We start from the raw sequence: 27,580 nt of genomic DNA on the forward strand, positions 1-27,580 counted from the left end.
GTCGTGAATGTTTTATCACCAGGGCTGGCGCGCCCTGGACCTCGGCGCGTGGTCGGGGAAGGCGCGTGTGCATGAAGGCTGCTGGGACCTGCTGGACAGCACGGGGTTTGGTTCACCATGACGTGACCGATGCTGCTGATGGGGAGCGGGGCGCGGGGGCGAGCGGGTGGGGTCTCGCATCATAGGACTTGAAGGGGAGCAGGTACCCCCCTCAAACGTGTTCTTGGGAGAAGTGCCACTCGGCCTCATCATGTGACACCTGTGGTGCTGTGGGCGTGGGGGACAGGGGGAAACACTTCCACAGCGGCCGCTTCCCCACCAACACTAAGTTTTCCCACACTGTACATTTCAAAGGTTTGGTCTCCCAGGTGGGCCTCGTTTGCCCCCTGTGCCAGGGAAAGTAGGGCCTGTGCAGCTGACTTCTGAGGACTGTGAGTTGGGCAGCATTGAAGTGGGCGGGGGTCTTGTTTGGTTGGGAGCGGTTGGCTGAACGCAGGGCAGGCGGGGCGAGGGGTGGGTGTGTGTGGCCAGGGCACTGGAATCCCCGGTGGATTCCGATTGCTGGGATGAGCGGTAACGGTCCTGGGCCTGGCGAGGAGGGGGCCGAGGGAGCAGGCCTGCTGATGAGCTGGGGTGCTGGGCAGGCAGGGGTGGATGGGTTTCCCAGCCTGGGGGTTGGTAGTGCGGCAAATGGGGGAGGCGCCAGTGTGGCAGCCGGTCACCATCCGCAGCTGCGTCTGAGTTCCCTTCGCCCAGCTTGAAGAAGTAAGATTCCACAGAGTCACACGTCTCCTGCCGCTCATGTGGTGGGTGGACAGACACAGATAAGTTGCCTGTGGTGAGCACGTTTCCACTGCTAGTTGGAGATCATTAGAATTGAACTCAGTATCTTTTAGAGTGAAACCAAGTTAAGTGTAAACCTAAGTTCATTTTTTTTTTTTTTTTTCCAAAACAGAAAGCATCCAAGGACAGGGTAACTGAGCTGTAGATAGTGAGAGTCAGACTAGAGTTGAATTGAGTCAGGATGGGAGGCACGTTGGTTACATTCGTTAAGGAGGCTTCTTTCATTTTACTGGTTCTGGGGCCTTCCGTTCTGTTCACTTTAAATATAACTTGCCAGTAATTGTTAGAATATCCAAAGGCCTTTCTAGATGGAGACAGAATAACTGACTTGAACATACAGTGTGCCTATACGTGTCCAGGCTCAGAGCTGCTGGAAACCCTTCCATTGGGCATATACAGGGTTAAACTGCCCGCACTCCCCCGAGGGGACTTCATAAAATCGTTACCACTTACTTGCTGGTATCCTGGGCAGCACCATTAATGCCTTTACTGTTGCCTCACCAGTGAAGCAGAGGTGGCTTTGGGGGGCCGTCACACTCTGTTTCCCAGAGCGTCCTCGGGCTCGCCTGTGCTGAGGTCCACGTGAGAGTCTGGGTCTGCACAGCTCGTGAGGGGAGCTCAGTGGGCCCACCACCTCCTGATCTATTTCTTCTCCTGGTACTTGGGGTCGTTCACCCTGGGCTTGTACAACACGTGCCCGGAGCACAGCCCAAGGGACCACAGAGGAGCCCCCGGCCACCGTCACCCCAATGAGGACGTGTGAGACTGCTCCGTGGGGGGAGGATAGGAAAATCATGCCTCTGCTTTGGCCACAGGTTGGGCTCCTTGCCAACAGTACTGACACTACCTGTGTTTGTCTTGCTCAGGCCAAAGGGGAAGGACAGCCTGGCTTGCAGATCCTTGAGCCATCCACGGGCCCTGGAGGTAGGCAGGGTGGGCCCCAGCACGCCTTCCCCTGTGGGAAGTCGGGTCATGTCCTTTCAGTTAGAGGAGGCCGGGAGGAGGAATTGGAGGGCCTGCATTTCAATGCTTATCAAGGTTTTTTTTTTTTTTTTCTCTGAAGTTGTTGGTAGGAGATGTGAGTTATTCCCAAAGATGTCTCATCGTGAGGAAGAAGGAACTTCCTTTTGTTCACATTCAGGATTTTTAGTGCCATATGATGTAGCAAAAGGCAAAGTCAGCCAGGTCAGTGTTAAATTGATTATGAAAAGTACAGTATCCCCATGAAAGCATCTATTTTAGGTGTCGGAGTATGTTTGAAGGGTGGGTTGGGAGGAAGGAGGCATTTCCTCTTTGTCCTAAATCAGTATGAATACTGTATGCTTATATCAAAACCAGAAATTTGCACAGGTAGGAATTCTCTCACTTGTGGATGGGAGAAGCTGCCCCCAGGATCTGTGAGGATGGTATCCCATGGAGCCTAGCTTTGAAAGATTTAGTTATTAGGTAGAAAGAGCAGGGGCTGAGGAAGAGGGAAGTTGAACAGAACCGGGAACCTGAACAGAAACCCGGATTCACGTGTATGTCCTTGTCCTGGCAGAGGACACGGTAACTCCAGACTCGTCCCCGCCGTCTGTCGCTGGCCCCGGGCTCCCCTTCCTTTTAGTCATTCCTTAACGCTCTTTGATGGGAACCCAGAACACTTCTCACGTCCTGCTGCAGACACTCTAGCCTGATGTCTGAGAGCCGCATCAGGGTGCGCGGTGCAAACACGATTCAGTTATGAATTCACACAGTGACACTGAAATCCTACAGACCAAAACCCATGCGTCAGCAGGAGCGGTGGCCTGGGGCCCAGCACCAGCGCTCGCTCCTCTGGCTCATCTGAGGGCTGCCGTGTCGGGCGAGGAGAGCCAGGCCAAGGGTCCAGGCTGCTTTAGTCCATCTGTGTCCCACTCGGTTGGGGACAGATGGTTTTTCTTTATTGTAAAATTGTGGACTTTTAAAACCTGTTGACTAAACAGTAATTAATTTATATTTGTGAAAAATGCCACTGTCCTAGTGATTTCTGATGTAAATAATGTTGTTTATATAGTATGTATTAAATTTTCCTACATTGTAAAACTGCTGTACTTTTGATTCTTGTATATTAAAAAGTGTTACTAAGGATTTTTAGAATTGGGCGAACACGTTGCATTGCATTGGCGTGACCCGCGACTGTGCATGCCTCCTCGTCTCCCTTCCTTTGGTTGCTGGGTCATCGAGATTGACAGCTTGTGAAACGGAGCCTTTTACAGTTGCGTCTCTTGCCCCTACCCAGGCCCAGCTGTGTTGTCGGGTCCAGGTCCTTTCACCACACGTTCTAGATTTTCTCTGAGTAGCTGAGGCTGACAGTCCCCCGGCCCAGCAGCAGTCGTCTTAGCCCGAGTCCCTGCCCTTGATGAGGAGTTGCCGCCAGTGGCTGAGCAGAGCCGCCCTCAATTTCCCATGTTGGTCGTGCTGGGCGGGGAGGATCCCGGGGAGACCCGTGCCCATCAGGTGCCCATCAGCAGGGGTCCCGCAGCCCCCCGGCAAGAGGAAATCAGAACACCGGGTCTGCCAGCCTGCAGCCTTGAGGGTAATTTTATGGTTGGGTTGTATATTCTTGAAGGGGGGAAAAGAGCACTTTATAATGGAAACACTGACACAAATGTTAACTTGAGCAATTTGGCACCAGGGCCGGCCCAGCTCCTGCGAGCCCCAGACAGAGGAAGGGTGGCACAGCCGCGGCTGGAGAGCCGTCTGAATAGGAGGCGGAGAAGTTTGCCAGACCCAAGGGGTTTTGCTAATACCTAAGTGACTCTGAAACCAAACTTCAGTCTTTGTGAAGGTCTTAATTGCTGATAACCAAATAAACCCGTGTGTCTGCTCAGGGCTGAGGGGTTAACTCCTGTGACTGTCAGCCCAGGACACGTTGGCTGCAGGGAGCCTCGCCCGCCTGGTGGTGCTGGGGTTTTAGTGCATGCAGTGGGAGTCAGAGACTCAAGAGCTGAGGGGTCTTCCTGCCTATAAACTTAACTCACAATCGTGTTGCAACTCACAGCTCAGCTGCAAAAACTTTGGGAAATTTTAAGAACAAGTGCAATAATCAGCTTATGATTTACAATAGCAACCAGGCTTCTAAAGTGACCGCTGCCAAAAACGCCTGCCTTTTACTGGAAGGAGCAGGCCCAGGCCCCCCCCCCCCCCCCCCACCTCCCCGCTCCCTGGCAGGGCCTCACACATCTGGCATCAAGGCAAGTCCTTCTCAGTTAGCGCCAACAGAAAGGTCACTTATTGAAACACAAGGCCCCCGCAGTTTGCCAGATCTGTGGCTCTGGGTTCCAACCTGTGGCTCTTAAAGGAGCAGGACCAGTTTGTCTTGGAGGCAGCCTTTCCATCACGTTTTGAGACTGGAAAACTACCGCGCTCATGGCACCTCCCAACCTGCATTTGTTCTGCTTTGTGAAGTGGGGAAGAGACATGGCTCATCCGAATAAATGCTCCTTATCCTGTAGAAACCGGGGCCCTGGTGGGTCTGCCCCTGCTGCTGCTGGTGGGGTCCTACCCTGGGCTGAGTCTTGGGGATTCCTGGTCAGTTCTGTGCCGTGTGACCGAGCTTTATGTGGAACACAGGCAAGTCTCTGACCTACAGACTTCCGACCTCGAAGATGGGCAGAATGACAGCCACTTCTTGGGGCCAGAGCTGCCCCGCAGAGGGTTCATACGTGCTGTCTTTTTCTTAAAGTCTTTTGTGATCCAAGAGGGAATTGTCACTAAAGCATGGTCCCCACTGACCCCATGCACTGGGTTGGCCCTGGAGGGCAGGGGTGGTCTAGGAGACGGGCAGGGAAGTCGGTGCCTTGTCTCCTTTGGTCCTTCCCTGTGTGCAGTAGGGCAGGTGGATTTTTCACCTTCATTTGCACACGAAGCAGGCAGGTCCTAGGGTTAATGTGGTTTGTAAGTGAGAGCTCCAGCTGTGAAGGAAGAGGTTTGCAAGCCCTGGGGACCATCCGGAAGGAGACAGCATCCATCAGTTCTCGGCTGGGGAGGGTGCAGGTAGAGGAGGGGAGGTCGGGGGTACCTAGGATGTAGCAGCCCTCACCCTGGAGCCGGCCAAATAATTGGAGCTGCCTGTCCTGGGAGCCCAGGAAAGGGGCTTCTGCAAAGCCTGCTCTGGGCGATTAAACCCAAGGAGGAAGGCCCAGCAGTGACTGGAACCATCTAAACACAGAGACAAGGCTCCCAGTCTGGTGGGGGAGACACAGCTGGGACTAGACAGTCATGAGAGAGAGGTTCTCCCTGTGGGCCGGGCCCTGTTCCAGGTGGTGTGGACACGCACAGGAAGGATGGGGCCCTGCCCTCTTTGAGTTGATTTCCTAGCTGGGGGGATTGGGGACGCAGACCCTAGGCAAGCAAACAATAAGAGGACACAAGGTCTGATAAATACCAGGGAGAAAAGAGCCAGGAGATGAGTAGAGGGAAGGGGTCCAGGGAAGGTGTGAGGACCAATGGGAGGCGTGGGTCTGTGAGGTGGACAGACTTGGCTTTGAACCAGCTGGCGTTTTTGGGCGACTTTGCTGCCTCTCCAAGCCTCAGACACAAAGTCCGTATGAGAGCCCTTGGTTAGGCTCTGGTGGCCTGAGTGAGGTCCCTGAGGGGTCCCTGATGGGCTCGGCATCTGTCGATATTATCAAAGGGGGCTGTTGGGACATCCTGAGGCGCTGGGGAACTGCACCTGGGAGGCGACTCTTGCCACCCAGCTGGGGTCTGCGTTGCGTGTTTTGGGATCAGCTCCCGTTCTCTGATGGAGGGCCCTGAGCGGGTATGGTTCTAGAACTGTCCTGCAGGGGGCAGCAGATTTCCACTACAAACGGCCTGTCTCTGCCACCACCTGAACCCAACCCTGGGAGGGCTCAGCCATCACTCCCCTGCCCCCTGGGGGCCGTTCTCCTTGGTTGTGAGCCCACACTGGAGCCAGAGACCTGGAGGCACCTTGTCCCTGCCGGAAGTGCGACGGGGCGGGGACACAGGAGAGGGCTAGAGGCTGCAGGGAGAGGCTGGCCTCACCTGCCTCCACCAGCGGGAGCCCCGGGGGCTGTGCCGACCGCCACCACCCAGCCTCAGGAGGGGCCTCAGGCAGCCGGGTGGGTTCTCTGCCCTCCCCGGGCTGATGGGGCAGCCCTGCTTCACGGTCACCTCCAGCCATCCTTCAGGGATACACAGGCTACTCCCAGCTCCAGCCTCTCCTCCCTCCCACCTCCGTGTGGCAGGAAGAGGGTCCGCCCTGAGCCACAAGGCCCAGGCATCACTCTGCTGCTCCCCTGTGACCTTCCCCTTAGCTCTAAGCTCGCTGGTTTGGGTCCGAGGCCGTTGGCAACAACCTGCCCTGCTGGCCACGCTCATCTTCTCTGTCTCCCTGAGCCCCTGGCTGCAGCCAGCCCAAACTGCTCCAGCAGCCTCAGATATTTGAGGGTCTGCTTCTAGGCCACTGTCCCCCTTTTCCCCACCTCCTTCACCTCCGCATGCCTGTGAATCCTGTTCAACCTCAAGATGCAATTCAAGCTTGGTTTCCTCTGAGCAGCCTTCTCTGACCCTGCTGTCCCTGTCCCGTTCCTGTCTGTCCCATCCCGGTGCCCACAGATGCCATCAGAGCCCCTGGCATACTCTGTTGCCCCCGTGTTGTCATAGCCACCATGCCCCCCCTGGAAAAGTGGGGCTCCCAGCGGGGACCAGGTTTCCTTCACCTCCAGCTCTGAGTCCTGACTCCGCACGGGCCCTGTGGGTGCTGGGCTTGAAGCCTTCTCTTGTGAGGTGCCCGGAGAGGGGACCCGGGGAGAGGAGGGCCGGGGTGCTCCCTTCCCTGGAGGATGAGCGGGCTAGGGGCCCAGGCCAGAGTTCAGGTCCCAGTCGGGCAGGCCTCCTGGACCAGGGGCACATTTAAGGCAGTTAGAAGCCAGCTCCGGGCAGCAGAACAACTTCCCCAAGGCTTCCTGGCCTGCCGGGCAATAACCCTTCATTTGCTGGAGTTTTAGAATCTCCGGGGAACGGACTGGAAGGATGATGGGGCTTTAGAAGCCTGGGGCAAATATTAAGTAGAGGCAGTTTACTAGCCACGGTGGTATTATTTCAGCATCGTAGCTCCTGGAAGGTGGCTGTGCTGCGGCAGGCGTGCGGGTTCCTGGTCCCCGGCTGCCTCACCCGGGGAGGGAGGCACCCAGGCCCGGCCTGGGGCTCGCTGTACCAGGCAGGAGGGTGAAGCGGCAGCAAGGTCTGGGGTGGCAGCAGCAGGGTGGAGAGCCTAGTGGACTCACACAGGAGGGCCCCAAGGCCCGGGGAGGAGACCCAGGGCCCTCATAGCAGCCTGGCTGACCGCATGGGTACCAGAGAGAACGTCTCACTTCAGATCAGGCTGCACCCCGACTGCTGTGACCTGGGCCAGGTGTTAACCTCTGGGGGGAGGTGGGGAAAAGTGTCACCCACTTGATGGGGGAGCAGTGAGTGCCCGGCCGTGCTAAGACCATGCAGGGGGAACCTTAACTGCTGTGGCCAACTCCTCGGGGCTGCTGGTCCTCAGCATGGACCAGCCTGGCCTGGGCCTGGTGATCTGTCCTGAGGCCCAGCCCACTCCCTGCCATCCCTGCCCTGGAGAGGCTGGAGATAAAGGCTCTGCGGGCCTCCCTGCCTCCTTTTGGGGCCACCTCTTCCCACATTGCTCTGGGCTCCTGTGGTCCCCAACCCCCCACCCGGGGCCTCTCTGCCTCCCCCTCTGAACCCCACGTCACGTCACTCTGTCCCCTGCACAGAGCCTCACGGCCCCCTTCACCTCCTGAGTTCTGCTCTGACAGTGGGTGTGGATGGGAATCAGATAAGCTAACTGTCGCCCGACTAGGTCCTAGTTCAGTGTTTCCTGAACTTGGGGCCAACAGATGTATGGTGGGGAGGGTAGTCCTTTGAGATCTCTAGAAGAATTGAAATTTTTGTATGCTTTCATATTGATGGACATCTTTTTCAATCAACTGAAGCGAATCCTGGGTCATTGGGAAAGGCAGGAGGGAGAAAGGGAGCCGGGACTGGAGGGGTGTATTGGAGCCGAGGAGTCAGTGCTACTTCCCCGGGGGGACGAGGGAACTCACACCCGAGATGGGCTTCCCAGGGTCAGAAGACTGAAAGGCAGGGGGACAGATGACAGGCAGCTGAGCTGGGGAGAGCCTGGCCCGGACGCTCCCACCTCCGCCCTCCATCGCACGGAGAGGGCCCATTTAGTGTCTGCAAAACGTCACCAAAAAACAACAACAACAACAACAAAAAAACAAACAAACAAAAAAAAGTCACCCGTTTCTTAAATTAATGCTGTCCCTTTGTGTTTTATTGGTTTTGTAGTTTTGTATGGGCTTAATTAATAAATGTCTTGATTTTATAGTTGAAAGGAGCTATAATTACAAAGATTCTCTCCCTACCCTCATAAATTATACAATGAACTCCAGCCCTGGAGGGCCTGGGGAAATATTGGCCCCTAGAAAGCATCTGTATGTTATGTATCTTTGGGAACCCCGAGCTGGTCACGGCCTTGACTTGGGTGTGAGTGAATAAAGCAGCTTGAGTGATGGGCCCGTGAGCAGAAGCCACCATCTACAGAGGGTTGGTTACTGGGTGCCAGGCTCTGGGCCTCTTGTTTATTGTGTTTTCTCATTGAGTCCTCACAAAATTGCCATGAGGTCGGATTTATCCCCATTTTCCAAGTGGGCATCCTGAAGCCCAGAGACTTGAAGTAACTTGCCCAAGATCACACAGCTAAATGGTGGAGCTCGGATTCCAACTCGGCTCCTCCCGCCTCTAAAGGCCGAGCTTGTCCCTGCCTTGTTCAATGGCTTCTCCGACTGTCACCCAAGTGCCTTTGACTGGTATTATCTTATTCTCCCGACGGCCCTGTGACCCAGTCCTAGTCCTTCCCCAGGACTAGAGAGAGAGGCTCAGGGGCAGCGTGTGACTGCCTCAAGGCCAGAGAACAAGGTGAGCAACGTGAGGACCAGCGCAGGGCCATTTCCCGCCGCCGTTCTCATCCCCTCCCCACTCTGTTACACCCTCTGTAAGTCATCTGGGGAGGGCGGCCACACTCATCTCCTGGGAGCACTGCTGTGTCCCCAACACCAAGCACAGCCCCAGACACGGCATAGGGCCTCACTGAATGTGTGTGGACTAAATGAATGTGTCCCCAAACCCACACCATGACCGGACACACAGGGGAAGCGCCAGCAGGTGTCTGTGCAAGGACCGGAGAGAGAGAGAAGGGAACGTTGGACCCACCCAGTCAGAGGGAGGGGCCTGGGCACTTCCTGGAGGGATTCACCACCCCCTTCCACCCTGACCATTAGCAAAGGGAAGGATGTGTCAACTCACCAAGGCAGATGCTGGAGTCGCCCTGCCCGGCTCACCTTGGCATTGATCCCTGGTGGTCTAGGTCCCCAGCCTTGACTTGAGGGCCACCTGGGAGCCCTGCTGACCAAGCCCCTCTGATGGAGCCCAGGATTCCAGTCCCCTGAGCTTCAGGAAGGAGGCGGCTGGAAGGGGGCTCCGCTGTGACAAATCAGCCCTTGGATCAAACACTTGGCAGGGCGCCTGGCACACGGCAGATGTCCAGAACACGTAGCTGTCATGGCACTGGCTGGAGACTCCAGTCTCCATGCATTTGGGAGAGGGGTCCACACCAGCAGCTGGTTCATGTCTGGGATTGCCAACAAGGCCGACCCCAACCTGGGAAAGCTGATGGCCACCCCTGGACTGGGGTGACCCAGCCGATACTCCACAGGTACCCCGGGCCGTCTCCTCCTTCAACCCCAAGCCTCTCAGGCTTTAGGTCTGGAGTACCTTCTTTCCCATCCTCTTTCTCTTCAGGGTCCGTTGAGGTCCCCCTACCTGCCCAGCTTCCAGGTGGGGGTCTGGCCCCCTGCTTCCCCCAGGACCAGAGCCTTGGCTTGATGCCACCCCTGTTTTGGGGCTCCTCAAGGGAGGAGCAGGTGGGTGGCATGGGGTTCACCTGGAAACCAGGTCGATGGCATCTGCCTGGTAGGGCTGTTGTGAAAATGGTCAAAGGACCTGCAAGCTCAGGGCAGGTGCAGACGTACGCATTTTGTCTGCAGGAAGACCACGTGAGGACACGTGGTCATCACCCCTCGTGGCTGAGAGAGCTGAGGCTGAGAATGATCACACGTCACCCCCCATCACACAGTCAGTAGGTGGGTGACAGGGCTGGGATCCTGGGCCAGGTCTGGTCCTGGAGCCTGGGCTCTTCCCTCTGCCCAGGTGTCCCCCTGCCCACACCACTGCCCATCCCTGGTCATCCAGGCCCACCCAACCCAAGGCACACACCCCCTGCCCCCAGCTGAGGGCTTGGCCTTGGGCAGGGTGGGGCTGGTCCAATGGACCAAGCACTTGCACTGCTTCCTTGAGGGCGTGCTTTGGGGACGGCCTCTCCACCCATTTCCAGCCCTCTTAATCCCTTTAGAGGCCTGCTTTCAGGGGTGTCTCCCTCAGCCCCAGCCAGTTCACCCACGTTAATAAAGTGCCCAGCCCCGGAGACAGCAGATACTGTTGCTGGACTTGCGCACAAAAGGAGCTTGGAGTGAACTTGAGACCCAGGCCCCAGACCATTTCCAGCAGACCTCTCTGAGCATGTCTTTGTTCTCCCCCGGCAGATCTGCTTGGCCAGACAGTTTGCTCTGGCTAAAGGGTCCGGCCTGGGGAGGGCTCTGCTTCCTGCGGGAAGGAGGGACGAAGGGGGCGGGAGGACTTCAAATGCGGAAGAATCTGTGAGCCTTCCCAGCACTGCTCTGGGCAAGGATGGAGTGATGCCTGGCGACATGCCTGCCTCGGCCTCGGGGATCCAGGCTGCCTGGGATTGCGTCCTCCGGTTCCAGAGACACCCTTGCCCCCCAGCACATCATGCCTTGCACACCTGCTGCCCATTGCAGTTTCTGAATTAAGTCCATCCTTCTGGGACCTTCTGAGCGTGTTCATTTCTGTTCCTCTCCTTCAGGGCTCTTGCACCAAACCCACATCAGAGGCAGGAAGGGATTAAATGGTCAAAGGTGCTGAAAAGCCTGGAAAGGTGGGGAAGGTAGCTAAGAGGGAGCTGTTGAAACAGGTGGTAGAGTCTTTGGTCCCACTGATTCAGGAGGTGATGATTTCCCAGGGACAACGGGCACCTCCCTGGGATTAGAGGTCCTTAGAGTCCTGATTGGTGCCGGGGGTTCCCACTGACCACTGGCCAGAACACCAAGCTTCTTCAGCCCATGCGGGAGCCGGATAAAGAGCTCTTGAATTGTTTTAAGAGTCTAAGTAAGGCCAATCAGACCAAAGAGATGCGATTCCTGGGCCATATTCAAGAGATGAGCACATGGTAAAGGACCGTGAGCCAAGCAGTGTCCCCTCCCTGAGTGTCTGGTGGGAGACAGGTATGTGAGGCTAAGCGTGGGCCTTTCCTTCAAGGTGCCCTCTGTCTAGATCTCATCGGTCAGCCGGGGAGTGGGCGGGCGCAGGGGCCCTCTTGGTGTAGGAGCTGCCCCAAGCAGGCTTGCTGGAGGAGGGAGTCCGTGAAGGTGGTGTGAGCTGGGGGGATGAGATGGGGAGGGGCTGACACTAGTTGGGGCCTGTGGTTTGCTTGGTGCTTCCTTCCGTGTTCTCTCTCATTTTTGCCTGTCTTCCCAAGCACCCCTGCAGCAGGACCGCCAGCTTCATTTGGCAGATGAGGAAACAGGCCACAGGTCCCGCGGCCAGCAAGTGGCAGGGCCACCACTTGAAGGGGACTTGTTCCAGCCCACAGGGGCTCCAGCACATCATCTGGTAGCTGTGGGGAGTAAGTATGCCCCTCCCAGGCTTCCCTCCTATTCTTTTAACTTCCTTTTTTCAAAGTTTAGCATCGTTGTCCTTAACAGGATCAGAACTTTGGTTCATGCGTAATTGGGTATTTGCCATAAAGCCCAATCTTAGTGAAGCCAGCTGTCCTGGGCCACCCAACCCACCAGGCTCCCAAGATTCTGTTGGGTCGTGGCCTTCAGATGTCTTTATCCCCTGAGTGACAGCCAGGAGTCCCCTGCCAGTCCTCTTACCAACCACGGCTTTGCAATCGGCTCGTTCAAATGCAACACATTTCCCTTTGGGAGGTTTATTCTGTGAGCATTGCACTTCTTAAGAGGTTTTTCTTGGAAGTTTTGTCATTTACATTTAAAAATCAAGAACAATCCAGCTGCGTGTGCTTTCTGACGTGTCCTAAAGTAAGATTTGGATGTCGGGGTCCCGGACCTGCTCCTCCTGTGGTCCTCCCGGGCTCGGTAAATGACACCCCAGCTTCCCCGGGTGCTGAGCCCACACACCTGGAGGCAACACCTTGGTCCGCTCTCAAGTTCTCTCGCTCCCCAAAGCTCCACCTTCACAGTGAACCCCAAAGCCCGTCATGCTTACCACCTCTGGCTCTGCCACTGCCCTCCCACTTCTGGATGGCTTTGTGTCGCAGCCCCTGACGTCCTTTCTTCCCTGCAGTGATCCCACTCTTTGCTGGAATGATTCCTTTAAAACCGGAGTCCAACCCGTCTCCCCATGCTCAGTGCCTGCTAGCAGCTTCCTACGGCAACTAGAATAACAAGGCCTGTCCTGCTCCGGCTGCTCTGAGGCCTCACCCTGCACCCTGATCCATGCACATGGCTTCCTGCGGCCCACACTCTCCGGGCTGCTGCTGTGCCAGGGCCTCTGCACTCACCGTTCCCTGTGGAGAACGCCCTCCCCAGATCTTTGCATGGCCCGTTCTCCGGATTCACGCAGGTGAACTAGTCCGAGGTCCCCGCTGAGCCCACCGGAGAGGAGAGCCTCTCCCCACCATCCCCCAATCCAGGGTGCATCTCTCTCGGGTCCTTTGACCCATGAACCTTTTCTTCATGTTGCTGTCACATGGGACATTCGCTGATGTAACTGCTTGGTTAGGGACCCATCTCGCCAACAAGAACGCAAGGGAGTGTGAACGCAAGGGAGTCTGTCGCATCCCCCCAGCACCCGCGATCACAAGAGTTATCCAATGAATCAAGGACCACGGGCAGTTGCAAAGGGAGGAGATGGCCATTTCTGGTGGCCTCTCCATGCTGTTTGGGTGCCAGGGCTCCGTGTGCAAGGCAATTTATGAGCGTTAGCTCATTGGATTTCTGTAATGGCCTTAGGAGGTAGGTACTCGTAATTCCATTTTACAAAGAAGGAATCCAAGGTTCAAAAAATCCAAGGGAGACCACACAGCGACGGGCAGAGCCAGTTTGGATGCCGAGTCAGCCTGCCGTCTGAGACCAAGTTCCCCCCCCCCCAGTCCGTGCAACCTCCTGGTCCACCCTGCGCGCTGGCATTGCTCCGATGAGCCCCACTCTGGCCTGGCTCAAATGGGTCAAATGGGTTCTCGGTAAGCGGGGGGGCGGGGGTGGAGCGCGGAGAAGGGCCCGCATCTCCATCTGCTAATGCGTTTACCTCCAGGCTGACTGGTCTCGGCTGAGCTGGCACAGAAGCGTCTCTGCTCCAAACCCAGCCTGTGGAGTAAGACGAAGCTGCTTCTTGGGAATCATTTAGCTCACGACTCTGTGTTCCATATTCATGATGAAATGCAAATTTCCATGTTCACGAGGGCAACTAGTAGCATGGTACTTGGAAAAGAATTCCAGCTGGTTAAGTTTAGGGTCCTGAACAAATTCCAAGCCAAGACTCTTTTCTGGCCAGGCCCGCAGCTTTTTCATCTGATGGTGAATGACATTTTTTCTCTCTCCCGTGTGCCCTGGCCCTGGCTTCTCAAGAATCTGTTCTTCTGCACTGGCCAAGTGCCAACAGCCCTCGTTGGTTCCCCCCACCCCCTGCATGAGTATTCATTTCATCCCACTTTCTAGTGAGGCTGAGAGGCCTATCAATTTGGGTGACTGGGTAAGATGTGTGGGGATGTCCCAGCCTTGTTTTGTCCCTTCCAGGATGGTTCTTCCTCCCAAAGCCCGGACTCCTGTGTTCTCTCTGGGAGCCTGCTTAAGAACAGGGCCCTAGAAAGTTCTCCCTTCCTACTTTTAGCTTCCTCCTCGGCTTGGGATTGGTGTACATGCTCACTCTCTGGTTTTCTCAGTTCACCTCCCTCCTGAGCTTCCAGGGTCCACGTGGCCCTCTCCCCTCTCCTTTCACCCACCGTCTCACTCAACCCCTCTTGCTTTGGGATAATAGTGACACCAACACTGGACACTCACTGTGTGCCAGGCCCTGTCCTTAGTACTTCACAGGAATTAACTCACGGAATCTTCAAACAACCCTATGGGATGGACACTCACCACTTTACAAAGGAGGGGATGCAGGCTCAGAGAGGTTGACTCTCCCAAGGTCACAGAGCTAGGAAAGTGGAGAAGCTGGGACGTGGCCTGGCTTAGCTGGGCTGCTATTCTGCTGCCTGGCATTTAGTATTAACAGCAGGGACTTTGGGGGCAAAACAGGCCTAGGTGTACATGCTGGCCCTGCCCTTGCTAAGGAACCCTAGGCCAGTCAGTCCGGCTCCCCGAGTCTCTCTTTTTCCATCCGTAAAATGGGCATGCATTTGTTCCTGACTCACTGGATAACTCTAAAAGATGAAATGTGAAGACCTGGCCCCAAGCAAGCTTCAGTCCTGCGCACACTGATGCACCCTCTGCAGTGCCACCACCCTTTCCCTGGGCTGCGGGCAAGGAGGGGGACCTTTGGGGAGGGAGGCAGCCACAGTCCCAGCTCTGGGGTCCTAGACTGATGGACTCCTCCTGGATCTCAGGCCAGCCCACCCAACCTCGTCCCACAAGGCCCTTCATGTCCCTCCTCCATGTGATCATCTGTCTCCAAGGCGGTTCCAGCTTCGCGAGGGAACCTGGACCCCTCAAGCCCCAAAGGCAGCTCATCGCAAGGAGAAAAAGTAATTTTAGAGAAGCAGGGGGCTTCGGTTGTTTAATTGCTTCTCCTTCTGCAGGCATTCACAACACTCAACTCACACACACACGCGCGCGTGCGCTGCCCGCTCCCCTTTCCCTGGTACATACACTGTAAGGGGGCAGCCACTACCAAAGTCAACCCTCCACCCCGAAAGGAACCAAAGTCCGCTCAGAAAACAAACTCCAACACGTAGTCCAAAAGAAAGTAACAAAACAAAACAAAAATCCCAAACTTTACTTGCATTTAGCCATTAATAAATAATTTACAGTATGTACACGCGGTGACACCCCACACAGGTCGCAGACACGGGACACAGTGAGGGGCCCCCACTTCCAAGCAGAACGTGATCAAACACAACCAAAATAAAGTGCTTCACTTTTTACTTCCAACATAGGGACCATCTAAAAACCAGCAGGGAGGGGCCGGGGCTGTGCCTCCCACCCACCTGCCCGCCTAGCCCACAGCTTGGCAGAGAGAGGGAACCTCTCGGAGGGGGAGGCAGGGACCAGTCCGCAGCCTCCCGGGCCAGTGTATGAGAGGTCCCTGGGCAACAGCAGAGGGGCGGTCGGGGATGTGGTGGGCGGGCGGGGACAGTGGGGCCTGCGGGGCTTCTGGGAGGATCGCCCTCTGGGGCACGGCCGCACCTTTAGGAGTGGAGCCCAGCTCGGTGCTGGTGCCCGGGGTTCTCTGAAACAGCAGCAGAGGTGGGACTGGTTCGGGGCTCCTCGGATGGGCAGCTTGGCTGACATGAGGTGGGAAAGTCTCCTGGCTGTGTGGCCACGGGGCTTAAGAGAAAGGCCTAGAAGGAGGAGATCCTGCCAGGAATGCTAAGGGCTGAGACACCTTCCAGGCCCTGCTCCTTTCCCCAGAATGCAGACCTGGGTGGACAGGGCAGGGAGCAGGGCTCTGGGGGGGCAGGTGAGGAGAAAGCAGAGGATCAGGGCAGGCCAGCTGGCCCCGTCCACTGAGTCTCCAGCCCGCACCCTGCGGCCTCAGCTCCCCTGCTCACCGCCTCTTGCCACCTGCTGGGGAGGAAGGAACAGAAATCAAGGGGGTAGTTCTCTGTTTAGACATTTAGAAACAAAGACTCGACTTCCAAAGAACAGTGGGGACCGGGGGACAGGAGGACGGGCAGTGGGGGAAGGCGCCAGAGCAGGCATTGCCCAGAGCACGTGCCAACGACATGTGTCGTCCCCCACCTGCGGGGCCTGGTAACTGGGACCTGAACCCGTGCCCAGCCAGGGTGCACACGGTGGTCTCTCCTTGGCTCGCAGGGAGGCCACAGGCGGGAAGGCACCAGGAGGGCACAACTTTTTGGCCAAAGGGTTACATTAGTTTTCTAAAGATGCCAAGCAGCACCCCGGGGGTGTCCTAAAGCCCAAGAGGAAAGGATGCCCTGCCCAGGGGTCCAGCCTCGAGGCTGCCTCGGGCCCCCCGGCTTCGTGTGTGCGAGTGTGTATGAGTGTGTGTGCGTGGGGTGGGCGCAGGTGGCCCGGGATGCGCGTGCAGCAGTCAGCCGGGCCTGTTTCAGTGCATTGCAGGGGTGAGGGCAGGTCGACTCTGCCCACGCCCAGTGTCTCTGTTGGGGTGAGGGCTTAGGCCTGAGGGGCTCTGATTTGCACATTCACACGGCGGGGCGGGCGGAGAGGGGCAGCTCTCCCTCTGCACAGCTCTATGTCACAAACGTCACAGCACCAGTCACCACAACCTTGTCCCGGGCCCCGGGGGAGGGGAGGGGACGTCCCACGCCCCCAGCCCTTGCCAGCAGGCAGCCCAAGGCAGCTCGGAGGTACGCGGCCGCCGGGGCTCCTGACCCCTGCAGGGACCACGGGGCCACCGGGAGGCCACCGGCCCTCGTGCAGCCGCCGACCAGTTCGGGGACGCCTCACTCTCGGTCCTAGGCGGCCTCCAGGAGCACAGGGAGAAGGGACAGGAGTAGAAGGCTGCCGAGGAGGGGCCAAGGGGCCGGGGGCAGCCCTGCGGCAGCCGCCCGGCCCGGCGGCTCCCGAGTCCTCTCGTACAGGTGCAGCTTGTCCTTGTTGGAGTGGAGCATCTTGACGTCCTCCAGGGCGTAGTAGGCGGCCAGCGTGAAGTTCACGTCTCCTGTGGTGAGCAGGTCGAAGACGCAGGCCTGGTAGTAGAGGTCCTCCACGGGCAGCTTCTCCTTGCACTTGGCCACGGCCGTCTCGTACGGGAAGGTGTCGGGGGCTGAGGGGGCGGGGCTGGCAGCTGGTAGCCTGCGGGCGCCGGGGCCCTCGGCGCCGGCTCGGAAGGCCTGGAAGTCGATCTGCTGGTTGAGGGGGCAGCCCCTCAGGCAGAGGTAGAGGCCCTGGCTGTCCCGGTCTTCCACGGCGTTGACCACCTCCTCGGGCATGCGGACCGCGAAAGTCAGGTAGCCACCCACCTGGCGGACCACGATGGTGGTGCCGATGTACTTGGCCTGGATCTCCACGTGCTGGCCCGACACCTTCTCGGTGATCTTCAGGCTGTTGGCCCCGTGCTTGTCGCCGCCGTTCTTGGAGCCGTCGGCGAAGGCGGCAGGGAGCTCGTCCATCTCGGCCTGGTACACCTTCTGGTCCACGCACTCCTGGAAGTTCTTGAAGATGATGGTGAGCTGCGGGGCAAGGGGGCAAAGAGAGGGGGTGAGGCGGTGCCGGGAACTGTGGAGGGGACAAGGCCCAGCCCCATACTTACAACGCTCTGGACTGAGCGGAGGGATGGCAAGAGCCCCCAGGATGTCCCAGACCACCCCTTCCCCACTGTGGTCACCGTTTAGTGCCACCTGCCCTATTATGCATTTAATATTTTTCTTTAAAACAATTTGCATTTTTGCTTAAAAATTTTTTTGACTTAAAAAGGGAACTTTATACTCCTCTCCTAAACAGAAAACCAGCTCATTTACTATATACAGAGAGGAACCATAAAAAGAAAAGCATGGCTAATTAAACATGAAAGGTCGTTATCCACTGTAGTAGGCTGAAGAATGGCCTCCAAGATATCAGGCGCTAATCCCTGGAACCTGTAAATGTTACCTTGTATGACAAATGGGATCTTGCAGTTGGGATTAGGTTAAGGATACTGAGGTGGAGAAATTATCCTGGTGGGCCCTGAATGTAATCACATGTGTCCTCATAAGATGGAGGAAGAGGGAGACCTAACGGCAGAAGAGAAGGTGGGGTTTCCACAGAGGCAGAGACCAGAGGGATGTGGCTACAAGTTGAAGGATGCTGGCCACCAGCAGAGGCCTGGAAGAAGCAACGAACAGACTCTCTCCTGAAGCCTCCAGAAGGACTGGTCCTGCTGACACCTTGATGCTAGCCCCTTAAGACTCATTTCAGATTTTTCCCCTTCAGAGGTATGAGAATAAATTTCTGTTTGTTTGAATCACTTCGTTTGTGGTACTTGTTACAGCAGCAATAGGAAACAAATATGGACCACACCAAAGCACCATAAGCCACAGGCTGAACATTAACAGCAGGTAGAAGAGACTGATGTTCCAAGAAAGAACGGGCAGGCAAAATCCATGCAGGCAGGCAGGCAGAGGTCAGCAGAGGCCACCGCAGCAGGGCTGCCCTGAGGGGTCTCCCAGCCAGGCCTTGGCAGTAGCAGGAGGAAGAGGGAGGGGAGGGAGGTGCCGGTCAGCAAAAGGGAGACGGGGGCTCCAGGTTAACGGGCAGCCCTGGCCAGGGGAGCAGCGAGGCGCATTTCTGCTGGAGCCTGCAGCCGGGGTGAGGGGCCGCGCTGAGCTACTGGAGGAGCAGAGGGTTAAGCGGCTCCATCACTAACCGTCCTCCTGAGAACCACAGACACAGGCACACTCGCTGCAGTTATTACTTCTGGGCCTGTGCTGCGCTGCAGGGAAGGTGACATTGCCTCGGATTTACAGACGAGGAAATTCGGGTTCAGAAAGCAAAGTGACTTGCCCAAGGTCACGCAGCCAGCAAGAGGCAGAGCTGGGATTAGGCTCTTGGTTTCCAGTCCCTGGGCATTTTTGGTCAAAAAGTCACAGGGTGGGAGGCCTGGGAGAAGGACAAGAGACAAACAGTCCGGGGAGTGATGTGTTTCCCCTGTCACCCTGGGTGAGATGTCTGGCTGTTCTTTCCTCCGTAACCCTAACCAGGAAGATGGGGTGGAGACATGAGTGAAACTGGGAAACTCGCCTCCGCGCCGTTCCTCCTGGACTCTCAGCCTGAAGCCAGGGAGGGAGGCGGGGCGATGGGGGCAAGATGGTGCCCAGGCATCTTGGGAACCTCCCGCTAAAAGCACCACCCCCCCACCCGGCCCCAACCTCTTCATGGCCCCCAGCCACCATTCCCAGGCCCTCTCCCCTCATCCCCGCCACCAAGCCTGGAGAAGGGCCTCACTAGCTGGGGTCCACACCTCCTCATAACGTCTGTAGGCCGAAGGGGCTCTAGCAAAGGGCGGGGGGCTGCTGACGACATGTACGGTTGGCCGTGGCTGAATTCTCTGCCTGGGCACCCCGGGGGGACGTGGCAGTTGAGGGGCATGACGATGGCCTGGACAGCTCTCGGGGTTGAGGGCAATGAGGCAAAGCACTAGGGGAATTTCTGGCCGAACAGTGGGTGTATGTATGACAAAGGCGAGGCCCCAGACCTGCTAGAAACCAAAGAGGAAACCCAAAGCAGCTCTGATGGGGAAGGGAAGGTGGGGAGAGCTGCCGCAGGACCTCAGCTCAGGCAGGAGGGTCAGGGAGAGGCCGGCCAAGACAGGCGGGGGCGGCGTGGGGAGGTGCCGGTGGGGCACAGGCCAGCGAGTGTGTCTGTCTGCAGTTCCGGGGTGGCTGGGGACACAGCCAGGAGGGGGAAGCCGGCAGGGGGTGGCCTTGGCTGGGGGCCCCAGGAGCAGGTGCTGAGAGGCCTGAGGACTGGAGAGGGGCAGCCTAGGGGCTGCAGAAAGTTCTAGAGCAAACACACAAAGTCGCAAGAGCTGGGCTGGAGGTGTCGCCGGCTCTGTTTCACGGCTGCTCTGCGTGTCCCCTCACGCCAGTGTAAAGCTCAGGGGTGACCAGGCAGGGAGTGTACAAGGGGCCCCCAGAGGGAACACAGAGAAGACCCCAGCCCTTCTCACCCCGTACCTGAGAGATGTAAGGATGAGAGGAATTCTGAGAGGGGCAGGCCACAGTATGACTTTTGGGAACTCCGGGGCACCTGGGCCTTCCTGGGTCCCTTCCTCCGTCAGAAACATTAAAAACTACACTTGTGGCTGAGATTGGGATTGACATATACACGCTACTATATATACAACAGATGACTAATAAGGACCTACTGTGTAGCACACGGAACTCAATACTCTGTAATGACCTATATGGAAGAAGAATCTAAAAAAGAGTGGATATATGTATAACTGATTCACTTTGCTGTACACCTGAACCTAACACAACATTGTAAATCAACTATACGCCAGCAAAAATTCTTTTAAAAAAAGCAGCTACATTTTGGGACTGCATTGGTGTAAAGACTAATATAGTCTAGGTTGGATCGTGTTGGTTTTTTCCTTCTGACTTTAAACGGAAAGAAAGCCTTCTCGTGGGCCCTAGAAGTCTTGGGGCCAAGACACCGCGCCTGTGGGGCCTGACGGGTGTGCAGGCGGCACTCTGTGCGGTCTTCATGGGACACGAGGAGGGGCTGGCGCTCTGAGGTCGAGAGCCGGAGGCCCTGCCAGAGGCCACAGCGGGCTACAGCGGGAGGCCCGCGTGCACAGCTCCCTGAGCCCGGGGCTCTGCTTCCCCGTCTCCTCCCTGGAGGTCACAGGCTGGTCCCGGGACGTGGCTCTTCTGCTTCGCTGTGGGATGTCCAAGGTGGTTGCAGCCCCCCCATCCTGCCCCTAGCCCCACGCATCGTCGAACCCCATGAAACTGCCGCTCCTCCACTGCCCAGACCTATAAAAGTGGCGACTTCACAGGGATCCACCTCCTGCTGCTTCCTCTCTCCATCCTAGGCTCCTGCCTTAATGAGGCCGCCTCCCTGCCTGCCTGCCTGCCTGCCTGCGGGGGGGCCGGGAGGTGGGCCAGCCGGGGCGGCCTGGGCAGTGGGTGGTCCTGCCATGGGGGGAGGGGCGTGCAAGGAGGGGCTCTGGTGTCCCTGCCTGGTGTGCAGGACCACACAGACACACAGACACTGGGGGCGGGGGAGTGGGGGGTGGCTTTCCCAGTGCCATCAGCCTCCCTGGAGCAGGAAAGGCTGGTTTCCCTCTAACCGCCATCTCTTGCGGAGACAGTCTCCTGGAAGGCTGACAGGCCGCTTGACTCTTCTTGGCACCGGTGCCAGGGCCTCAACCACAAGGAACAGCATGAAGGGGGCCTGTCGAGAGCCGGGCGGCTCACTGCCCACACGGCCGCAGGCGTGGCTGCCACTCCTGCCTCTGCCGCCCCCCTTCCCCCAGGGGCTCGCGCCCTCTCCACCGCTGGGCACAGGGCGGAGCCCGAGCGTCATCAGAACTATTCATGGAGCGCCAACTGTGTGCCAGGCCTGGGGCTGGGGGCTGTGTCCACGTGCGGGGAGGAAACAGCCCAAGACCCCTGTCCTCACGGTGCTCACACTGCGGGGGTGGAAGGTGATGTCACAGACTAAGCGGATGAAGGACGCCGTGTGATGGTATGCAAGTGCAACGGGGAACCTGCAAGGGGGCCGCCGTGGGGGGAGGCGCCGAGACCCGAGCTCCTCTCCTCCCTGAGGCTCAACACGGGGTGCCACCAGCGCAGCCAGAAAGAGGAAGACAGAGCAGGGGGCGGGCATGGGAGGCAGTCCCACGGGAACAGGAAGTTGAAATGTCAGCTTGGGCTGGAAAACACTAGATCTCGACCCTCCACAAGAACAGAGAGCTAGGCAGAGAGAATGGGAAAACCGTGCTCCTGGGCAAGGCACCACGGCTGAGGGGAGTGGGAAATCACAAAAGCCCAGGTCCCACCGCCTCGGGGATAAAAGCCCACACTCCGCCTGGCTCTGCTGCTGCCCGCTCCCGTCCTGTGCTTCGGGGGCAAGCTCAGGGCGAGGGCAGGCAGGAGGCCTTCCCCAGCGCTCTGTGTAGAGCCAGTCCCCCGCCCCAAGACCCTCAGCAGCCTGCTGCCCCAGCACCCATCACCAGCATCCCGTGGCTGATCTCTGTGCTGCACTATTAGCCTGGGAGCTGCTGAGACGGAGGCGTCGCCGAGCACAGAGGCTGGCACAGAAGAGCTGTTTGGTCAGTGTTTTCTGAATCAGCGAAGGAGCAAACACACCTGAGTAATGGAGGCCCAAGAGAACAGGCCGAGGCAGGCCGAGGGCACTGGGGAACCAGCCACCGATGTCTCTCACCCGGGTACCATGAGACCCCAGTCGGCCCTGAGGCCTGAGACTGCCTAGGCCACAGACACGAGTCTGTCACGGCCCGGCCTCCAGCAGAGCCTTGTGCTGCCTCCTGGCTGATGGGGAGATAAGAAAGGGCTGCTGAAGCTCTTCACCTGCTGGGAAGATCAAGGTGGCCCTAGGTCACCGCAGAAATGGGCTGGCTTGATCAAGGGGCTCTGCTGCAGAGCCCCAGACCCTTCTGGAAGCTTCATGCTGGGACAGGAAGGGAGGCGCTCCCATGCCTGCTTGAGCAGTTCTGCTGGCCACAGCACCCAGCAGTGAGCCTGAAACACAGTGAGCATTTGAAAAATGTGGGCTAAGTGAATGGATGGAATACAAGAATAAATGAATGAATGAATGAATGAATGCATAAGCCATTTGGTTTGTGGACGGCCTCGCTGAGCTCAGGGTCCCACTGTGTGCCAATAGAGAGCCGAGGGTGGTATCCAGGGGTTCTAAGCCCAGGCACCTCACCCCGGCCTGCAGGACCCACTAGTATGTGACCCAAAAGCTCCTTCTCTAGCTTTCACCCCCAGTCAAAGGGGCCAGCAAGCCCCCCCTTGCTGGTCACTAACCACAGTTCCTCCCAGGCCTGTTATCACATCTGATGCTTACACCACCCTGGTCAGGAGGGGTAGGCCTCCTGAGGTCCACAGCCCTCTCACACCCTCAGACCTCCTGTGCGCCCCCTGCCAGCTTGGGACAGGGAGGCGGGGTCCCCTTCCACAGTGTGTTTGCTGCTGGATTTAGAAGCCGCAGCCTCAGGCTCCAGGCATTCATTTATCTTGGCTCTAGGGAGGGAGGCGGGTAGGTGAAGGGGCTGCAGAGAAGGCGGCCGGCACCTTGATTCAGGCCCCCCTTAGTCTGTGGAGGGCTGAGAGGGGGGAGGGGGAGGAGGGAGCCCTGGCCGCAATTTGCTGCCCACTAGGCTTCATGGCCTGGTGCCAAAGGCCTGTAAGAGCATCCATGGGGCTAAGGCCTGCTTGTTTCCTACCCAGCAGCTGGTCCCAGGAAGAGACCCCTGTGGACATGCAAGGGCCACCGGAGCAGAGGGAGGTGGCAGGAATTTTCCTGGCTGCCAGGTCACCTCAGTGCCCTCCTCTGGGGCATGGAGGGACGAGAAGGAACAGAAACGCCCTTGTGGGCCAGCCTGGCACTGCCCCACACACTGCCTTGCAACGTGCTCTTCCTGGGAAAACAGACCTGCTGCCAAACCGGAAACCCCAGGGGCTCTGGTGGCCCAGGCCCCGGCGAGGTAGAGGTGTCCCCGCGGCCTGGACTCTGGTCATCCACCAGCCTCCTGGACCGGAGACCACGTTCTCCGGCTGAGTCTGAATGTGAGCTCACGGGAGACCCTCCTGGAAAAACGGAAGGGAGAATCTGGAGTGGACAGGAATGTCCCATTGCCTGGGCCACGGGCCACATCATGGCTGCCTCTGGCTGTGGCTCTGTGAGCAGGACTTGAGTCCTGCCACCCAGACACTGAAGCCTCCTTGGGTCAGAAGATGATTGGCTCTCGGTGGCCTCCGGGGCTCCAGATGGGAACCTCCTCTCTTGGCAGTGGGAACACGCTGGGCTCTGGAGTCCCCTGGCTCCGGTGAAATCCCAGGTTGGTTCCCAGCCGAATGCACTTTGGGTGGGGAGGCCACTTTCCCTCTTAGAGCCTCAGGTTCTGGATGCGTTAAATGGAGCTGCCCTGGACAGACGGGCTGCATGGGTGGCCCTGGGGGTGCTCAGTGGGCTGATGCCCTGTCCTCACTTGTTCCATCTTCCCTGTGCCCAGACACCACGGCCCTCTCTGCTCTGAGGCTGCAGCCTTACTGTGTTGGTGTGGGACAGAGACAAAGGGCAGGATGGTACCCTGCAGCCCCGACTGGCCCCACAACATCCAGCAGCCGTGGCCTCCAAGCAGCGTCCTCAATGCCCTCCAAGCCCCAGAATCACTGGGGGCTTTAAAAAAAGAACACATCTGACCCCCACCCAGAGATGTGGTGTCAGAGCAGCCTGGGGGGCCCAGAACCACTATCTTCTAAAATCCGCTCGGTTTGTAAATGTGCAGCCACAATGAGAACCCCTGGGCAGGACTGTCACCTCCAGGAGGCTGTTGGGTCCGCTTGTCTGGGGCAGGGTTTGACTCCCACTGCACAGTAAGCTCCGTGATGGTAACGACAGAAACAAACCTGCATAGAGGCTCCTCTTTATTGGGATTTGACACTGGAGTTCTATGAAAATATAGTTTGGGGCAAGAGAAGACTATCCCAGAAGTTTGAAACAGAATGCTCTGGGAGTGTTTTTAAACTTTCTGGACTATTAACCCTAGTAAGCAATCCATCTTACAGCTAGACCCAATGTGCACGCACATGAACAAACGCACACAGTAGAAACTAAGTTTCCTAAACGTTTACTCTTGCACTTGGAAAGCATTCACAAACTGCCTTAATATAGGCTAGGTCTGGCTATCCTGTTCTACCCTGCGCCCCCCAACCCAGACCCACCCCCAAACTACGCCTGTGTGCTAGCTTCTGAGGCCAGAATGCTGATTTCAAAGACCCCTAGTGGACGGTGTACAGCAGTTTGAGAAACACCGCACTCTGGGCAAAGGGCAGAGGTGGCTCCAGGGTGGCTCACCTGATGACAAAGAATGTCCAGAACATTGCTTCCTAAATAATTTGCTCAGTTACCGACAAGAGGAACATGGCGGGTCAGGGAGCGTCTGGGTCGTGGGGAGGAAAGCCTGGGTCGTCCTGACGGCAGGGCCTGGTGCCGTGACCCGCCTCACCACCCCCAGCCCCCCTCCCCCGTACCTTGCTGGTGGCAGTGGCGGCTGAGCCAGGCAGCACCGGTGTGTTGGTGACCTGCACGTTTAGGTAATTATTGTCGATGAGTGGCCAGGCGCCCTGCACCTTGCAGGTCTGGAAACGGTCTGTGAAAGTCCGGAGGTGCGGGTCCCCGAAGAGGCCGCAGTGCGTGTAGTTGGGGGCGGCCGCGCGATTGTGGAAGCTCTTCTCGTAGTGGCAGATCTCGGGGCTGTCCGAGCGCTCCTGGCTGTCCCCCGGCGGCGGCGGCAGCGTGCGCAGATGCGGCTGCGACGTGGGGCCATCCTTGGAGCAGTTGTGCTGGCTCATGAGGTCCTCGATGCCATGGACAGCAGAGTGGTAGGCCAGGTCGCCCCGGCAGGTGCGGGCCGTGCGCCGCGTGCACAGGGCGTAGGTGCGCAGCGCCGCGCAGAACTCGGGGGCGTCGTCCGGGGCCGGCGCGTGGCTGCCCGCCGTGGCGCTCCAGAACTCAGAGTTGCACTTGAGGATCTTGCACGAGGAGGTGGCTGCGGATACAGGAAGGGAGGCGCTGTCACGTTGGGAGTGGTGAGCCCAGGCCTCCTCCACCCCCGTGGGCCAGGGCTGCGGGGCACGTGCAAGGGACAAAGAACGCCTCATCTCAGACGTTGGAAGAGTTCCTGCAGGCGCAGAATCTGCCTTTCCCACTTTCCCGATTCTTCTGCGCAGCCGTAATGACCCTGAGTGGCTAGGCCTGCGGACCTGCAGGCTGAAAGGCCTGGCGGAGGACTACCGGAGCCCCACCCCCAGCCCCCCGCCGCAAGCTCTCCGCCCACCCTTGGGCCTTTGGCGTCTGTTGACACTTTCACAACTACCGCCAAGAATTTTGGCACAGCAACACAAATCTGGCAGGGAATTAAGCCCCACTATTACGTGTTCTGATCTCTGCCACTGTGTGACTTTGTACAAATCACTTTAACTTCTCTGTGCCTCATTTTACCTACCTAGAAAATGGGGTAGTATAGTATCTACCCTATGAGGTTGCTGAAAGTGTTAAAGGACTTATCCCGGCACCGGGCACAGAGCAGAGGCTCAATGAATGTTGGCTAGTGTGATTATTAGCCCTGGTCACAGAGGGCCTGGTTCTGTCACTTTGTCTGCAGATGAAGGGCAGCTTCCCTCTTGGTCTCCGTAGCTCCATCCCCCATTATCCTGCTCAGGAGAGCAAGCTGGGAGGCAACTGAGTGGTAACCTTGGATCTGCTCTAATTCATGCTTTTTTTTTTTTTAAGGTCACTTACAAGCATTGAGACCTTAGTGATAATTAGCTACAGATAATTATCATGCCTGAGAACTGTGACTTCAACACACCTGCATCTTGTACCTAGACACATGGAACCTGCCCTTTCCCGGCTTCCTGGATTCCTCTGCACAGCCCGTAGTGACCAGAAGTGGCAGCAGGAGGGACGTTTCTACACAGACTTCCAGGTGCAAAAGGGCCAGCAGACCAGCTGCGAGGTCCAGCCTTTGGTGTCTCAGCCCAATCAACAGAGGGGAAGAAGGCGCTTGCTCCAGCCACTCCTGGCTGGGCCACTAATCTGGACCTTAACCTTGGAAAAGTCAGTTTACTTCTCTGTTACTGGCTTTTTACCTATAAAATCAAGTTGTGCCTAAAAGCAGGGACAGAAGTATATGAGGGCAGGCTAGCAAAAGAACCATCCAGGCGGCTGCCCTGTGTGGCCCTGGTCTGTGCTGCCAGGCCCCGTACCTGGACGCCTGGGCCACCTAGCTCATGGAGCTCTCCCACCTCTGCAGGTGCGGGCACCGTTCTCCTGGAGCTGATGTGACTTGCCCCAAGTCACACATCTGGTAAACACGGTGCTCGTCCTAAAATTCAGGCTTTTCCCCTAACTTGACCTGTATTTGTCACACCTCTGGTACAACAAGGTCATTTCAGGAGGTATCTGGGTGAGCATTTTTCTTTTCACTTGAGAAGTCACATATTTAAATATGTATTAGGAAAAATAAAACAGATTTGATAGAAGAGCTACAGATTTCCCATTTTAAGTTGAAGAAGCATGCTGACCTAAAGCAGATCCGGTAAATGATAGGTGGTGACCGCTGTAAAGAGGGGCCCGTCCGGGGAGACCCCCTGTGTGGTCGCCCTCCCACAGAGCCATGTTCCTGGCCCAGGTCTCCTTTGAAAGGCGGCTAGAAGATTCTCTGGCCCTGCCACCTTCATGATTTCCCAACCTGTAGAAGATGCCCAAGGGCCCAACCTCCCTGTGGGCTGCAAATGCTATTGTGGCCTGAGTGGGAGACGGTACACGGGGCCTCGAGGTGGGGGTGTGTGTGTGGAAAAGATGCCGTGGAAAACAAGCAGTGTGGAGGAACACAGGTCAGGGGAACTGGCCGCTGCAACTGCCAACCCTCCACCTCTGGTCTGCGGCCTCCCCGTAATGCCCACTCCAGTAGCCTCGGTGATTACAGGTGAGCTGACCTGCCATTCTGCTTTCTCAGAATTCTGGAGATAGGTATCTCAGAGGAAACCACCCCAACGGGACTCAGGCCTCGTGCTGAGTGGCAGCTACCTTGGCTCTGTCCCACTGCCCACTGGCCCACCAGCCCTGGGTCCCCCTCTGGCCCTCACCATGCCCTAAGGACAGAAAAGACAGTGCCCGTCCCTTTACAGCCAGACCACTGC

General features: G+C 57.4%; 1 protein-coding gene across 2 annotated transcripts in view; it reads right to left on the reverse strand.

Annotated features, from left to right (window-relative positions):
• Positions 1-14,972: 14,972 nt before the first annotated feature.
• The window catches only part of RGMA (repulsive guidance molecule BMP co-receptor a), a 45,141-nt gene continuing 32,533 nt past the window's right edge, over positions 14,973-27,580 (reverse strand). For both annotated transcript variants that reach the window (XM_059912565.1, XM_059912566.1), the window contains exons 3-4: positions 24,908-25,425; positions 14,973-17,371 (exon numbers count right to left, since the gene is read on the reverse strand). In XM_059912565.1, the coding sequence (XP_059768548.1) occupies positions 16,655-17,371; positions 24,908-25,425 (1,235 nt within the window). In that variant the 3' untranslated portion in view covers positions 14,973-16,654. The remainder of the gene's footprint in view (positions 17,372-24,907; positions 25,426-27,580) is intronic.

This window comes from Balaenoptera ricei, chromosome 2, assembly GCF_028023285.1.
Source record: "Balaenoptera ricei isolate mBalRic1 chromosome 2, mBalRic1.hap2, whole genome shotgun sequence".
Classification (NCBI taxonomy): Eukaryota; Metazoa; Chordata; class Mammalia; order Artiodactyla; family Balaenopteridae; genus Balaenoptera; species Balaenoptera ricei.